Source organism: Panthera uncia (genome assembly GCF_023721935.1).
Source record: "Panthera uncia isolate 11264 chromosome B3 unlocalized genomic scaffold, Puncia_PCG_1.0 HiC_scaffold_1, whole genome shotgun sequence".
In the NCBI taxonomy this organism is placed as follows: domain Eukaryota; kingdom Metazoa; phylum Chordata; class Mammalia; order Carnivora; family Felidae; genus Panthera; species Panthera uncia.
Genome location: NW_026057582.1, coordinates 75,787,002 through 75,804,294, shown reverse-complemented (window position 1 = coordinate 75,804,294; position 17,293 = coordinate 75,787,002). Strand labels below are relative to the sequence as shown.

The window sequence follows — 17,293 nt, the reverse complement described above, 5'->3', positions numbered from 1 at the left end:
ACATGGATGAATCTCAAAAACATTTTAAGTTATATATTACATATTAATCATATGCATACAAAAGTGTTTAGAGTTGAAGCATAACTGATGCCCGCAACTTAATTTGAAATGCTTTAAAAATAGATGGATCCAATGGAAGGGATAAATATGTGGTAAAACAAATAGAGCATAATGTTAATTGTAGCATCTGGAGGATAAAGATGGTTGTTTACCAAAAATCTTACAATTTTTCTGTATGTTTGAAAATTTTCTTAATAAAATGTTGGAAAAAATACAATGAATTGAAGTTCACTGAAATCTTTATAAAGATCTTTAGGTGTGAGTATAAAGCAAAGCACTTATGGGTCAAATTCCATTTCACGTAAAATTTAAGCAGTTACATAAATGCTAGTCCTGTACTTTGATTTTATAGTGTTGAATGCTGTTTGAAATGAATCATACAGGTTTGAAATATTTAGTTTTACATTTAAAAAAAACTATAGTTTTTTTCAAATCTTTTTTTTTTTTTTAAGTTTATTTCTTTAGAGATAGAGACATCATGAGCAGGGGAGGAGCAGAGAGAGAGGAAGAGAGAGAATCCCAAGCAGACTCTGCACCGTGAGCACAGAGCCTGACGTGGGCTTGAACCACGAAACTTCGAGATCATGACCTGAGCCGAAACAGAGAGTTGGAAGCTTAACCAACTGAGCCACCCAGGCGCCCCTATGGTATTTTTTAGTAGTAAGACATAAGCCCAGGCTAGGGCAAAAGCACATTTATAATGGCATTACTCCCATAGTGCTTTGTACATTAGGCCAAATATTATACATTATTTATATTACTAGTTTCAGTAAAACTTTTTTGTGACATTATGTTTTTTTTTTTAAAAGCATGCCCATTCTTTAGAAGAATGGATCTACCATGGGTAATATTTTGGAAGTACAATTTACTGTTCTACACTATCCAATTACTTATTTTTAATCAGAGCTAACAACTCATGACAACCAGCATTTTGTTTTATTCAACCCATTTATTAAAAAAACAAAGACAAATTAGATTTAGTGAAAAGACTTGAACAGTTAAGGGAAAGTAAGTGGGAAATTATTTTCAACATAAGGATTCTCTTCCAGGTTGTACTATACTGTTATACTACATCACTCAATTTTAGAGCAAATCATATATGCATTTCCTCTTCATTCTCAGAACCTGAGAACTGTATTGTACAAAAGCCACTCACAAATAACCTAGAACCACACTACATCCTGCTGAAGTGATTCTTAAGAATCTAGTAATGCATGCTAAACATGAATTCATGACGCAAGAAAACTTCTATAAGTAAGCAGCAAGCAAAATCCCTGGAATTAAAAAGCCACATACATTTTGAATACATGAATTTTACCAAATGTCATTCTGTCCATTCCTGAGAGCAGTTTTTAGATATGATGTTAAGGATTTAGTAACATATTAAATAGTATTCTTTCAAAAAACTTAAAAATGCAACTAGAGCTTGATCAAAGGTACCAGCATGCTATTAAAAAGCTGGAAAAATATAAAATAGAACAATAGCTCCCATGACACACACAATGTAGACTTAACTCATCTGTCTACACCTTTTTACAGAATTCTTTCACAGACACATAGACACACACACACACACACACACACACACACACAAATTTGATGGGGATGGTGTGGAAAGAAAAGAGGATTCTGATTTGGAAAACAGCTTCAAATCTTATGAATCTCTCCTAAACTCTTGTAGTTTGAAGATACCATTCAGAGTGCTTTATCTACTATTGAGATCCAGCCACACTTGAGAGAGCCTTTAAAATTGTAACCAATTGACAGTTTTGTGCTTACAGCATTTGTTTTATTACAAATGGTGTTTTTACAACAAATAGTAAAGAAAGTGGAATCTACTTCCAAGTAGTTGCTTTTTTCCCCCCAAGCAGTTGCTTCTAATGTAGTAAGTTGTTACTTCAAAATATTTAGGATAGACATTCTCATCAAATCGTTGTAACTGCCAGCCAGCAACTAAATATAAATAGAAAATGGCATTATGCTTTAATTTTCTTGATTAAGGTAAATTTATGATGAACTTTGAGCAACAAAGGTTAATTATGTTTTATCCTCGTAAATTCTTCATGAAGTTTACATAGAAGTAAACCCTTCATACTCTTCATTCTATAAATCTTTCTAACAATAAATTCATCTTATTAAGAGATGTTGTTTGACAGGAAAAAGATCTGAATTATAGGATTTCATTAAAATGTCTGAATTACAGAACTTCTAAAAAAGCACAGAATTTCCAAAAATTTTAACTTACCTTCAAATATTAAGAAAAGAAAGAGGTCATGTGTTAGAGCAGGCATTCTTAAGGAAAATATCAGACTTGCATAAAGGACTAACCTACTCCATGACCCCATTCAGTTACTCAGGCTTTAAAGGGCCACTGGTAGGGAAACACTACCTCATGAGGTATCATTCAGAAGGTTAGGCAAACATTCAAAAGAACAGTGCTTTGCAAATGATTGCTGGTAAAGGAATATTTTTCTTTATATTCAGAATTCATTGAGGGCTAAAAATCTTATGAATTACTAGAAAAATATACAAAACACAAGTTCTAATTTTTAGTATTAGATTTGAGATAAAATTGCTCTATCAAACTGCTAAGCAAGTTTTTTAAAACTTTCAATTTCTGAACTTACCTCCTCACACAGGTTAGGTAGACAGCTGATGGACCAGCACCATTTACATACTACACTCCATGGCTGTGTTACAGAATACTGTAAACATTTTACTGGCAGTTCACTACTTAAATTTAGAGCTATAGCTGGAAAAGTATACAGACTCTCATTCTTAAGTAGAAAAAATATATATACATTTTTCCTTAATATATCAGCAAACCCTCTTTCCTCTTCAGACACTGGAAATAGTGGTTTAAAATATTGAAATGATCCCAAATTCTAAATATTGCCTTATGTAGACAAGTACAGAAAGAATTATAGAGTTAATCAATTACTCTGGTGAAGACCACCTACAATGGATAGTAAGAACTTAAAACCCCTAAATCTCAGAATTACATAAAATTGTCTATGAAAATGGGTTTTTATTAAATGGCATCAGTGATTAATATATAACATATGTTGGGGCTAACAACTGAAAGATAATAAATACCTCAGACATTATTTTCTGATGGATTCATAATATTGCATTGTAAGAAAGACAGAGACTTCTCCAAATCAAAATGTCAGGAAAATCTCATGCTTTATTGAAGCTGAAGAAACCATGCATTATTCAATACATATTTGAGTGACCATTATGTGCCAGGAAATAGGAATACAATGGAGAACAAGACACTGTTCCTGCCCTCAAGGAGCTCACAATCATGTTATCTACCTCACTATATAATAAAAGGCAACATCAGACCAGTTCTGTAAGTACAATATAGTGTAAACATAGAACCTTGAGGGCACAACGCACTACTACCTCGCCCAGTTACTTCTTCAAGGACCTACAGGTGTGAATCTTCACTAAAGAAAAGAACGAAGTAGGAGGATAGTTGATGGCTGGCCAATTTGACAGCTACATCACCCATTTTGGCTGATATTAAAGAAGGCATTATCAAAAGCCTTTGCGTACCCAAGAGTCCTCAGCTTCCACTGTTTCCTTCTTCACGATATTACAACTCCCTGTATAAGGCTGCCCATCTCTTTCATTAGTCTAATGTGATTATAGCCTAGATACTGTAAGACCCACGAATCACCAACCAAAAACGTAGCACTGGCACTATGAACATAGACCACTCAGTAACTCACTCAGAATTTCATTTCTGATGTAGGACATTCCATTCTATATTATGAAATAATTGCTAGATAGGTTTCTAGTCAACACCACGAACAGTGCATAGAAAATGAAACTGCAACATATTGTCAAAACTTAAGACATATTTCTAAAAATATAAAGAAAAATGAAAATACAATTCAAAACAAAATTTTATTGTTAATTTCACCTCAGAGAACAAGTTTTTGTTTTTAAAGAAGTTACTGCTTCCTTCCTTCCAACAAAACTCCCATGAGAGAGAGAAAGCGCGTATGCACAAGTGGGAGAGAGGGGCAGAAGACGGGGGGGGGGGGGGGGGGGAGAGAAAGAGAGAGAAAGAGAGAAAGAGAGAGAGAGAGAGAGAGAGAAAGAGAGAGAGAGAGAGAGAGAGAGAGAGAATCTCAAGCAGACTCCACGTTCAGCACGGAGTCTGATGCAGGGCTCCATCCCATGATCCTGGGACCATGACCTGAGCCAAAATCAGGAGTTGGATGCTCAACTGACTGAGCCACCCAAGCACCCCCAAAACTCCATTTTAAAATAGATATACCATGAGGTGCCTGGGTGGCTCAGTTGGTAGAACATGTGATTACCAATTTCAGGGCTGTGATCTAGCCCCACGTTGGGGGTAGAGATTACTAAAAACCAAAACCAAAACCAAAAAACAAGTAGATCTACTGAAACTAGAAATACGAATATTAACTTTCAGGAAGATGAACATGCCTAATAACTGTATAATTCAGCACTACCAAATTGCCCTGGGTATTTGCAAGCCATTTATTTAAAAGACACTGAAATAAGGACACCTGGCTGGCTCAGGTGGTAGAACACGTGACTCTTGATCTCAGGGCTGTAGGTTTGAGCCCCATGTTGGGTGTAGAGATTACTTAAAAATAAAATCTTAAAAAAAAAAATACATACTTTTAGGCCAGATTTCCTTTTAGGAACACAGAACCTTAAAATTACTCAGGAAACATGTCATTTTACTACCTTCTTTTGAAAAAACAAAAACCCCTATTTCCTTTCATGTCCCCAATCCAGACAAAAAACTGCAAAAATGTACACTGAACATAAAAATTCTATTTCTTTTATACTTCTTCTACTCTACCTTTGCTGCTTACTAAATGCTTCAATACAGCCAACTAATGTTAGTAGAGGAAGTGTAATAACAGGGATACTGATACTAAAATCACACACACCTGGGTTTAAGTTACTAATCTTCAATTTATTACTTGTATGACCTTGGGCAGGTTACTTAACCTTATCAGTTTCAATTTTCTCCTGGATGAGAAATCCCATCATAGCTCTGAAGAAAATGACTTCATTTTAAATGAAAAATATCAAAACACGATTTTTCATTTAATAGGGAAGAATGTTTTCTATTTCCTAATAATTCTTAGAATTCTATTGGAAATGAGTACACTGCAAAACTAAGAAACAAAATTTTTATTTAAAAAAAATGTTTATTTTGAGAGACAGAGTGTGAGAGTGTGCACGATCAAGTGGGGGATGGGCAGAGAACAAGGGAGAGGGAGAATGCCAAGCAGGGTCTGATGCAGGGCTTGATCTCACCAACTGTGAGATCATGACCTGAGATGAAATCAAGAGTCTGATACTGAACCAACTGAACCACCTGGGAGCCCCTAAAACGTTTTTAAAATTAAAAAAATTTTTTTTAAATAATTTAGGATGTAAACTAGCCAGTTGTGAAAGTAAGTATTCTTTCTGGATATATATATATAAAAGCTTGGATGTTAAATGAAAATGTTCTCAAATAAGATAAATTTCAGTTTGGTTCAATTTCTCATAGCTCCTCAAAGTGATAATGTACATATTTATACAAGAGTTTTAAAAAGTTTTTTTAAGTTTATTTATTTTTAAATAATTTAGAGAGAGAGAGAGAGACTGAATCCCAAGCAGGCTCTGCACTGCCAATGCAGAGGTCAATCGATGCAGGGCTCAAACTCCCAAACCGTGAGATCATGACTTGAGCAGAAATTAAGAGTTGGACACTCAAACTGACTAAGCCACCCAGGTGCCCCAAAATATAAGAGTTTTTAAACTTACTGTTTTCTTGTTTTTAAACTAGCTGTATAAAAACGGAATAGTTTTACCCCTAAGTAAAAGTAGATTTGTCTGGTGAAATGGAAAAAATTAGGAAATTCAGGTGCCACTTGGGCAAAAATTAAAACTATTAACCAAATGGTTCTGACTGTAAAAAGAGGAATGCTGTGGTGCTTGGGTGGCCCAGTTAATTGAGGGTCCAATTCTTGATTTCAGCTTGGGTCATGATCCCAGGGTCATGGGATCGAGCCCTGCATCGGGCACTGTGCTGAGGTCGGAGTCTACTTGATATTCTTTCTCCCTCTCTCCCTCTGCCCCACTTGCACGTGCTCTCTCTAAAATAAAAAAAGAAATAACATAAAACAGAGGAATGCTACCAATTGAATATCTTGCATGGATTTCTCAAGACCATTAGAAAAGCATAAGGCTGAGCAATGCAGTAATAAAAATGCAAAGCCAAAGATGCCACTGACTAATTTAGTAGAGAAACTGGAGACTGAAACACAGTTCTAAAAGAACGGGAAATTTTAAAGTGAAAAACACAAACAAACAAACAAAAATACAACAACTAAAGTTAGGATTAAAACCCAAACACAAACACACCTCTTATCTCTTAATTACTTATACACACTTTTTGTTTTCTATCTCTGGCTTCTCAACTACAAAAACTTCCATTTTAAGACTAAAAAAAAGCTTCAGCCCTCACATTTTTTCAGTAGACATCCAAAGGTAACTTCAAAATTTCAGATTGTGGACAGCCTTTCAGATTGATTTATTCACAATAGTGACTTGATTCTGAAATTTTGTTAACTGTAAGTTCCACCAATGATTTAACAGTAGCTTAAAATTCTTCAAAAGTAAAATGCACCTAAATGTCAGAAATGTTAAAAAGATGACAAGTGTATGCCTTAGAACTGAGCAAATATGGTAATAATATTTATTATTCATCAACTATGGAACTTCTGCATTTAAAGCAAGGTGCCTTGTGTGTCTGCTTGTGTGTGTGCTGTATGTTCTGCAGTTTTGTGCTCACACCTTCATTTATAATTGCTGGGCTTCTATACAATACACCAAAGCACTAATCACAGGATCGTAATGAGGAAAATCTTCTTATTTCCCTATTTACTTACAAAACTTCATTAAAATAACACGCTGTTTTATACATTCACAAAATAAAATGCTTTCATAATTCCTACAATATACCCCTCCAAAGTTTTGTATGTGCTAAGAAACCCATCAGCATACTCTGGTTTCTCTTCATATCACATAAATCTTTCACCTTTCTTTACAAAAAATAAAACAACAACAACAATAGACCTCACCAAGAACTCAAACACATATAATTTGCATTATTCTGATTCAGCAAACCCACCAGGTGCAGCTGCTGTGCAGACTGTGTCACGCCAAAAGGGCAGGGGTTGGGGGTTGAAATCCAGTTTGTCCTTCTCTAGTGAAGCCTGGAAGGGCTGTCTTTTTTACAATTTACATAAAGGTTGGGGCGCTTGAGTGGCTCAGTCAGTTAAGTGTCTGACTCTTGATTTCAGCTCAGGTCATGATCTCATGGTTTGTGAGTTTGGGCCCTGTGTAGGACTCCACACTGACAGCACAAAGCCTGATTGGGATTCTCTTTTCCCTTTCTTGTCTGCCTGTCCCCCACTTTTGCTCTCTCTCTCTTGCTCTCTCTCAAAATAAATAAAGTTAAAAAAAAAAAAAAGAATTTGCACAAAGGTCTTGCTATTTCAGAGTGCAGGCAGAGGGGACAAAAAGAGAGGCAGCTACAATCCAAAAGTTCATAGCAAGACATCATCCGCATAGGTCATTAAAAATTATCTTAAATGTCAGCGTTAGAAACATTACTCTTATTCTAACAGTCTTGAAATGGGAAGTATAACTTTTAAAGGTGCCCAGGAGTGTCCTTTTCCTTCTTTTCCATTCCAGTAGAGATAATATCAAAGCAAGGTTTATGAGAATCTGGAAGCAAGAAATATGCCACTGACAGGCAAAGAATAAGGCCTTTGGTAGAAAAGAATTAGTGAGGACACAGAAGATATTACCAAAAATAAAAGACACGAAGTTGAAGCATCACTTTACCAACTGCTGAGTCAAAACATAGAGTATGCTAGGACAGACTCTAAAAGAAAGTCCTTTCTATCAAAGCAGCTTTCTTACACACAGTTCAACCTTTTGTAAGTTTTTATTATAGATATTTTCAAATATATACAAAAGCAGAGAAAATAGTAAAATGAATCCCCATGCACTTTTTACTCCAATTCAAAATATAAACATTTGCCAATATTCTCAACTTTTTTTGGGGGGGGGGCTGGGTGGTAGAGTACATTTCATTTCACTTGTAGATACTTCAATATGTATCTTTACAGACAAGGACTTTACCACAATGTCTTAAATATACCTAAGAAAATTCACAATAATTCATTAAAATCATTTAATACCAAGTACATTGTCACATTTCCCTGATTACCCCAAAGGTATCTTTTACTCTTGTTTACATCAGGATCCAAATAAAGCCCACACCTTGCATTTGGTTGGTCTGCTTTTTGTCTGTATCAGCTTTCCCTCTCTTCCCATCACTCCTCCTCCACCCCATGCCATTTATTTTTTGAAGAATCTGGTTATTCAGTAAAATTTCCCATATTCTGGATTTGGCTGATTGCTTCCTGTGGTGTAAAGTAGCATATTATAAAGTTTAATCATTGGCTGTAGAGTATGGAAAAGTGGACCAAAACAGATGTGGTCTGTGACCAAAATGTTCATAATGTTTCAGAGAATACTGGAAACCCTTAAAAAATACATATATATATAAAATCAGAGGATGATATCAGATGAGCTAAGAAGGTACCAAATCCATGTATTTTTATGAAACTATCCATCTTACTACCTTCTACAATGTCATAGCTCACAGAGTGCCAAAGTAAAATGAACAATATTCAAGAACCACATACACTTGACCCTTGAACAACACAGGTTTGAACTGCATGTGTCCACTTACACTTGGATTTTTTTCTATAAATAATACAGAATAGTAAAGACATTTTCTATCCCTTATGATTTTCTTTTCTCTAGCTTACTTGATTGTAAGAATACAGTCTATAATATGTACAAAAAAGGTTAACTGACTGTTTATATTATTGGTAAGGCTTCTTCTGGTCAACAGTAGGCTATTAGCAGTTAAAGTCTGGTGGAGTCAAAAGTTACATTCAAATTTTCTATTGCATGAGGGTTGGTACCCCTAACCGCTGGGTTTTTCAAGGGCCAAGTATAATATGAAAAATATATTTAAAATAAGGGCAATAGTCATTGATTGGCAATACAATGTAATTCACTTATTTTGGTTTGGGGCAAAAACTTAGAAGTTTTTTGGGAAAGTACAGAAAAGTACTTGGTACTTTGAAGTATGTTCTTATGGGGGAAGAAAAAAACAACTAGCTAGTTCTCCAAGTTGCTTAGTCAATCATTATTCTGATGTAACCCTAGATCAGCTGAATACACTAAACGTAAGTGTGTAGTGTAATGGCTCCATGGGCAGATAAATATTCTACTCTATAAGACCTCCTGATATTTAAGGAAAGGCCTGCTGTGCCTATCTGCTCACAGTGAAGTCCTAATCAGGTGGGAAAGTTCTTCTCAAATGCACAGCATTAATCACGCTTCTCTTCCGGGCTATGGTCTTCAATGTGGGCTTTACATTAGAATCATCTGAAAAGCTTTTAAAAACTACTGATGCAATTAAATCAGAATCCCTGGGAAAGGGGCAGAAGTATTTTCTAAAAAGATCTCTAGATCATTCCAATATGCAACCAGATGAAGCATCACTGCTCTAGTGGGTACATTTCATTTGCCTTTACCATACTATGTTTTTAATTTTTGTTTATATTTCTATCCTTTTTTTTAAGTTTATTTATTTATTTTGAGAGAGACAGACAGCACAAGTGGGGGAGGGGCAGAGAGAGAGGGAGAGAAAGAGAATGCCAAGTAGGCTCTGCCAGTGCAGAGTCCAATGTGGGACTCAAACCCACGAGATCATGACCTGAGCTGAAACCAAGAGTTGGATGCTTAATTGACTGGGCCACCCAGGCGTCCCTATTTCTAGATCTTTTTTTTTGGCTTAGAAGATCTTCAACTCAATATGTATTTTATTGAGTGCAAATTATATGTGGCATCACACACTATACTAGATGCTGATGATACAAAGACAACTTTGTGTTCCTGTCCCAAGAACTTTACTGCCTAGGTGAGAAAGATAACATACAAAATCAACAAAATTAAGTGAAATAGGTATTATAGTAACAGTCTGCATAAGGGATACAGGGACATAAAGAACTTATCTATTTTATCTGGGGGTGGGGGTAAATCAGAGAAAGTTTCAGACAGAAGGTGACTCTTTGAAGGAGGGACTTATCTAAATTACTTTTGCATCTCTACCACCTAATGCCCCCCAATAAAACTTGTTGGCAGTCACCCTTGGAATTGGTATATTTAGAGCTCCTTGACTTAATGGATTTTAGTTTTACTCCACTTCAGAAACCCACTCCCAAGGCTGCATATTAGATCATCTTAACACTGGACCTGCCCCACCTCTGAAACAATTAACTCCAACATTCAACTCTCTGAACACAGTCTTTAATCCTTCTACATCTTTCACTACAACTTTACTCCATCAGGACCTCCAGTCTCTAAATGTCTCCATTTTTATCTCAGTTCATCATTTTCCTTTGCTAAATTTTTCTATTGTATTATTCTAAAATTTGCTGTATTTTTCTTTTTTTGGTGTTTTGCTGTATCTTCATTTTTGTATTTATCACACAGCATTACAATTTATAGGAACATTTGTTTGTTTTCTCTGTTAGATCATAACTTTCCTTATAACAGTTATTGGGATTCTTTTTCTTGGTCCTCCTGCATCCTTAACACCCAGGACAGGGCCTGACTCCTAAGAAGTGTTCAGTAAATGTTTGGTGAAGAAATGGATGAAGTGTTCTGGTCATTTTCACCACTAAACTATAAGCTCTCCAAAGGCAGAGACTGTCTCATATGTATATTTCCTATAATTCCTACTGGAGTGCCTTATACATAGCAGAGCCTCAGGGAGCATTTGTTCAATTGTAAAAGGGTGAAATGTATCAGAACCTGTGTAAGACATATAAAAATATGTCCCTTGCCTTTTTTGGGTATTATTATTTTAACAATCGTTTAAGATAACAAAATAGTTACGAGGCAAATGTAAATAATGTTCATCATGACAGAGACAAAATGATATAAGCACTGGATATAAGTCAGGAGGCCTGAACTTTTCAGTCTTGGCTTTCCCACTCTGATCTACAAATAACCATCTCTATAAGCCTTAGTTTCCCCATTTTTATTTTAATGCTTATTTATTTTTGAGGGAGAGAGAAAGACAGATCATGAATGGGGAAGGGGCAGAAAGGAGGAGACACAGAATCCGAAGCAGGCTCCAGGCTCTGAGCTGTCAGCAGAGTCTGACGCGGGGCTTGAACCCAAGAACCATGAGATCATGACCTGAGCTGAAGTCTGACGCTTAACCGACTGAGCCACTCAGGTGCACTCCCCTCCCATTTTTTAAAATAGAGTTTGACCAGAATTCAATTCTTGTTCTTCTTCAGAATTCAATTCTTGGTCATCTGAGGTTCCCTAACATGCTATGCCTCTTAAAATTTTTATTATTAAAGTGATAACATCCTCAATCTAAAAAATTGTACATGCCCTTCTGAATTGTTTAGGTAAAGGAAAGTTCCCATTTTCCACCCTATTTTCATAACCCACCAGAGGTATCCACTCTCAACAGTTCCTTCTGTATCTTTAAGGCATTCTTCATGTAAAAGCAAGTACAGTCTAAGATTCTTGTTTTTATTTACCAACTGCACAATCCTATAAACTCTAATGGAACCTTAACAAAATGAAAGGAAAATTATAAATACTTTGATAGCAGAAAGAATTACCTACTCAAAAGGCCGACAGGAGAAAAACTTAAAACACAGACAGAAATATAAAACTTCGTGTTTCACCCCTGCCCCCCTTGGTTGTACAATGTAATGTGAATAAAAAGTGTATGATGAGAAAAGAAATTTAAGGTGGGAAGCTAATATATGGAAGAAATGTGAGAGGCATGGGAATTGTGGAGAAAAGAGAGATAATCATACCAATGTCACAACCACAGAAGGATGTATATATAAAAGGCCAAAAAAAAAAAAAATCACAGAATTCTAAATATTAAAATAGCAAACACAATTCTGAAGTATAGTATAAGCTTAAGGACAGAATCACTTGCGGAAAACGCAGTGTTGTTTTCCAATACTGATTCCAGCCCAGAGACAAATGTAGATTAGTATGTCCTTGATTTTCTTGACAACAGGATCCTGTGAAGATCTATATCTAACAAGGGCATCCGCGTATTAAGAAGCCAAAGATGAAATAGTTGTATTTTTTATCAGTCCCTCTAATAGTGGGGAAAATATATCATAGGATTCTGGTTGTCATAATTTTTTAGAAGACAGAGAAAAAAATAGGTCATTAGTAAAATAGAGAACTAGTTTCCTGAGAATATAGTGGAAATTGCAATCTAATGGCTGGACTGTTAATTTCTTTCATTTGGTACCATAATATTTACACATTAAGGAGTATGTTAGATAAAGAGCCAAGCTTTAACTTGTATACCCATCTAAACAACATAGATTTCACCTAGATAGGTCCCCAGTTTTACCTCTGTAGTGTAAAACGATACCATTCCATACTGTAAATAATGCTTGTAAATAAGGGAAGAACAGCCTGGATAAGGATCCCGTTCCACAAGGCTAACACATTACAGAAATAAGCTCACTTTTTAAACAGAATAAAAATACAATTCCAAAATATATAAGTACAAGACTAATAGCAGTTAGCTGTAAACTGCCTAACAACAATTACAGCATTAAAAAAATTAACACTGTTATAGTCTTTATCTGGTATTTTTACAACCTAAATATAGTATGATGGATACAGACTAAAACTACAATTTAGAACTAATTTGGAGGAAGAGAAAATGATAAATTATTTTTTATTCCATTCCATGGTATAAAGTGTGTCAAGAAATTGAAAATAGTTAAGTCCATATCTCCATAAAACAGTCAAGGATAAGTGAATTCTAAGACTACAAACTTTACCAAATCTACCTTGTTTCCAGACATTCAGAAACACAAACACAAATAAGGAACTAAAATCATTCTGGTTTCCTGCACCCTTTCGGTTAAGAGGAACAATACTTCCTGACACCGGAAAATGTCAAGTCAGTAGCTGAAGCTATGGTTTTCAAATTTGGGTAGAATACCATTTTAAGAATCTTTAAGAGTTTTAAGAGAAATTTTCATTACTAGACATACCTACGTTATAATTTAGCACAAAACTAAACATATAAAGCAGTACAGCAATTCTCAAACTTTTGTACTTCAGAGTCTGAAAAATGTTATGACCTCTCATCTCCTTTCTCTCTTTTCATCACCTCTTCCCACTAAATCCTGTAAAAACTTACAAACCAGCTAACACAAATTAGTGTAGGCAGCTTAAGGTCTGTAGTGGTCAAGGTAAGTCAGAAAGTGGCTTGTGTACTACTATTTCCTGACTACAAAGACTCAACACATTCCATCTAATGTTCAAAGTAAATAAATTATGTAGAAATCAGACCCTAAAAGCCTCTCTACAAAATTATATGGGAATTAGGCCCTAAAATCCTCTTTACAATTTCTCCATTCGATAGCAAGGACAATAGATCCACCAGCCTCATCCTGAGTAAGCTAAGCTTCTTGAACTGCTGTCTCTGTAAAATATAATTTTTTACAAAGAATTCGGTGACATAATATCTGAAATCTTTGTGCGAAAACGGTAATTAAGAGATGATCAATAACTACTCCTGGTAACTAGCCTTAAAAGCCAACTGTAATATTCTGACCCCAAAGCTCTCCACTGAATTTCACCATTTAGGATTCTCTGTGCTGAAAAAGTATTAAATTCTTTGATATTTGCCGTAAACCAAAACACTCATTTCAATTCTAAGGAGGCAAAATGAAGAAGTCGAAATATAAATTTGCTTTCTTTCTTTCCATATACCTTCCCACATGCCAAATTATTGCTGCCGAGAGTCACTGTGCTGACCATTATTCCAAAGGGTTCCTTAGGCATCTCAAAAAGAGGTACCTTGGTTCCTGATGATTACTGTATAATGGAAAAGTGACTTTCCAGTAGACAACCAGATAAATAAGCCAGTAATGAAAGTATCCTGTCATCTGTGTTTCTACTTACCCTCCGTGACATCCTGGGGGTTAGAAGTCCGGTCACTAGCCGGATCCAGTGCAACAGTTGCCAGTGAAGTGGTGGCTCCGGACATCTCACTCATGGGCTCACTCCGGCTTGTTTCCGGCACACTTTCCCGTGAGCTAAATCTTACTCGGGAACTGGACCGGGAGCTGAGGTCCGGGCTGGTATCTGACAAACCAGGAATGTCATCGATCTTTGTTGGTGTCACCATGAACCGAACTGAAGCCATCTTGGTGGTGGTTTCTGGAGGATGCATTATTCTTTTTCTTTTCCTTTATAAGAACAAAGAAAAAAGGAAACCCCCGCAAAATCCTTCCTCCTACGCTAGCTACTTTTGATTGCAAAATAGAAAAGATAACTTAAAAAAAACCTTCAATAACCTTGATTTACACCACAAAAAGTTCCTTCTCAGAATTCAAACAGACTATCCCAGAAAGTGCACTACCATTAAATATTTAAGGAGGAAAAAAGACAAAACGATGCCAAACTCGTGTAACTTCCTTTCTTCAGGGGGGAAAAAAAAAGTTATCTAGCTATCTCCCCTGGCCCAGCACTGCGGCCCCAGCGCCATGGTCTCAAGAGAAGCTGGTGAAGCGTTTCTCCCCTCGACCCCCAGGTTTCCGCCGAGGTAGTTAAGTCTTTTTTATCTGGTAAATGTCCCACGGTTCTAGTTGAGCAAAGTGCGCGCAGGCCCACCCTTATCAGGCGAATACAGCACAGATCAGATTGCGAAATGGTGTACACCCGGCCACCTGTTGTGTATCAGGTGAATACCCCACAGGTTTGGCTGGGAGGTGTGTGGAGAGTCACCCGATGTTTTTGAGGCCAATAATCCACTTGGGTCTGGTGGGAGAGATGAGCATGCATAACGAGAAAAATACCCCACACTACTGGATACAGGAGAATGAGGAGAAAAGGGTGAGCAGAGGATGCAGGGGCAGAGCGGATTCTCGTCTCCAAGAGGTCTGCGGGGGTGGCCCGCCCGCTCTTCGGGCAGAACGGCCCCTCGGATCTGGGAGGGGGCGGCTAGCGAGCGGATCGAGACCCCTCGGACTGCAGCTCAGGGTCGTGGCAGGTCGTTGCTAGTCCATCGAGCCCACGGTCTACTCGCTGGGTTTCTCCTGCGTGTGACAGGACGGGCCACCCCTTTGCCGGAGGACGCCTTCTCCCCGACCAGGGCCGCGGCGCAGGTCAGGCCCTCGCCGTTCTTCCTTCGGGTCCTAGCAAGAGAGGAGACGGCCCCGTAGGCTGGCCCGGGCTGAACAGGAGGGGGCAGCGGGGATGAGGGGAAGAGGAGGTCGCAGGTGCTGAATCCCGGCGCCAGCTGATGCGGGTGCGCGCGCAGCTGTTGTTTACGAGCCGGTAACTGTTTCGGAGCCGCGCGCAGGAGGGCTCCGGCTGCCGGGGAGGGCGCCCCCTCCCCAGGCAGACGCCAGAGCAGCCGTTACGTGACCTCGCCGCCCCCGGCCCCGGGCCCGGCGGGCTGTCCCAGCGCCGCCGCAGCCCCTCCCTTCCCTCTCCGCTCGTTCCTCATTCGAGGTTAACGGTCCGAAGAGAAGCCTGGGGGAGCGGTCGGAGGGCGGTACCGTCCCGCGAGTGCCGAGGAGCCCCGCCCAGCCTCTGCAGTCTGCGAGGCGACGTTAAGGGCTGCGCGCATGCGCTGCTGGAGTCGCAGCGGGACTGAGGGGCCACACGTGGGAGGCCCGGAGGACGATGGGAATTGTAGTTGCGTGTTGGGGCCTGAGCAACGAGCACTGGAGAAAAATCCTTTTCCTTCTCAGTCCTGCTGTGTTGCACAAACTCAGGTCTGGAGGCGTTCGGGGGAGCAGACAATGCCGTTTGCCCTCAGAACCTGAAAACCCATCTCTTTTTAATAAAAGCGTCTCCGAAAATACCGTTCATAATTTCTTTAAAAAAATCACAAACCTCCCATACCATACACCTACGTATGACCCTTACTCAAATTTTTGAGATGTGTTTTTACAGCACTGCATCCTCACATCTGTATATATTTTGTGCTACATTTTCCCCCATCCTTAAAATGTCTTTTACCACATGCATAGTTCATGCCATCGTGTACACAATGTAAACAATTGGTCAATTATACCTCAATAAAGGTGAGCGGAAATGCTATTTTTCGCTTTCTAGTTAGACGGAAAGCTCCATTAAATAAAATGTCTTCATAATTTTTTTTTTTAAATGTATTTGAGAGAGAGCGCGAGAGAGCAAGACCGTGAGAGAGAGAATCCCAAGCAGGCTCTATACTCAGCGCAGAGCACAACACGGTTCTCCATCCCACAGACCTGGCATCATCTCCATCCCACAGACCTGGTATCATCTCCTGAGCCAAAATCAAGAGTCAGATGCTTAACCAACTGAGCCACCCAGGCACCCCTATATAAAATGTCTTTAATTTTAAACCTGGGAAAAACAAGAGATACTTTTTTGTTCCAATCCCAGTGTTTTCCCTACTACTGCCACCAGAATATTTTTCTTAGCCTGTTTATTTAATACCTGAATAGAGTGTTCAGTAAGTTTTGACTTATCAATGCTTTTGTTTGAAAGTTACTTCCTATAGCTTTAACAAGACATTTAAATTTAACAATCTGTGCCCTGGCTTTGCCTGGGCCCTTATACCTCCCAGGGTAAATGTTTAAGCATCATTCTTAGCACTAGGTCAGAACTATACTGAAAACCTAAGCCAGGAAATCCCTTTTTAGCAAATGACACACAAAGTCCAAAGTCTGGTTAAAATGAACCAGGTTATAAAAAAATAAAACAAAACCACAAAATAAAAAATATCCAGGTAACAAAATGAGAATTCCCATTTAAAATGTAAACCTCCCATGGGGCGCCTGGGTGGCCCAGTCGGTTGGGCAGCCGACTTCGGCTAGAGTCATGATCTCGTGGTCCGTGAGTTCGAGCCCCGCGTCGGGCTCTGTGCTGACAGCTCAGAGCCTGGAGCCTGGTTCTGATTCTGTGTCTCCCTCTCTCTGACCCTTCCCCGTTCATGCTCTGTTTCTCTCTGTCTCAAAAATAAATAAAACGTTAAAAAAAAATTTAAAATGTAAACCTCCTTAAAGCTTGATTCTTTCAAGCTTGATTC

General features: G+C 38.2%; 1 protein-coding gene across 4 annotated transcripts in view; it reads right to left on the bottom strand.

The window, feature by feature from the left end:
* The window catches only part of SLC12A6 (solute carrier family 12 member 6), an 88,594-nt gene extending 72,800 nt beyond the window's left edge, over positions 1-15,794 (bottom strand). The window contains exons 1-2 of one of the 4 annotated variants that reach the window (XM_049613268.1): positions 14,568-15,794; positions 14,173-14,459 (exon numbers count right to left, since the gene is read on the bottom strand). In XM_049613268.1, the coding sequence (XP_049469225.1) occupies positions 14,173-14,443 (271 nt within the window). In that variant the 5' untranslated portion in view covers positions 14,444-14,459; positions 14,568-15,794. Of the gene's footprint in view, positions 1-14,172 lie in introns of all 4 variants that reach the window. The other 3 variants (XM_049613269.1, XM_049613267.1, XM_049613271.1) reach the window with 3 other exon arrangements.
* Positions 15,795-17,293: the final 1,499 nt, after the last annotated feature.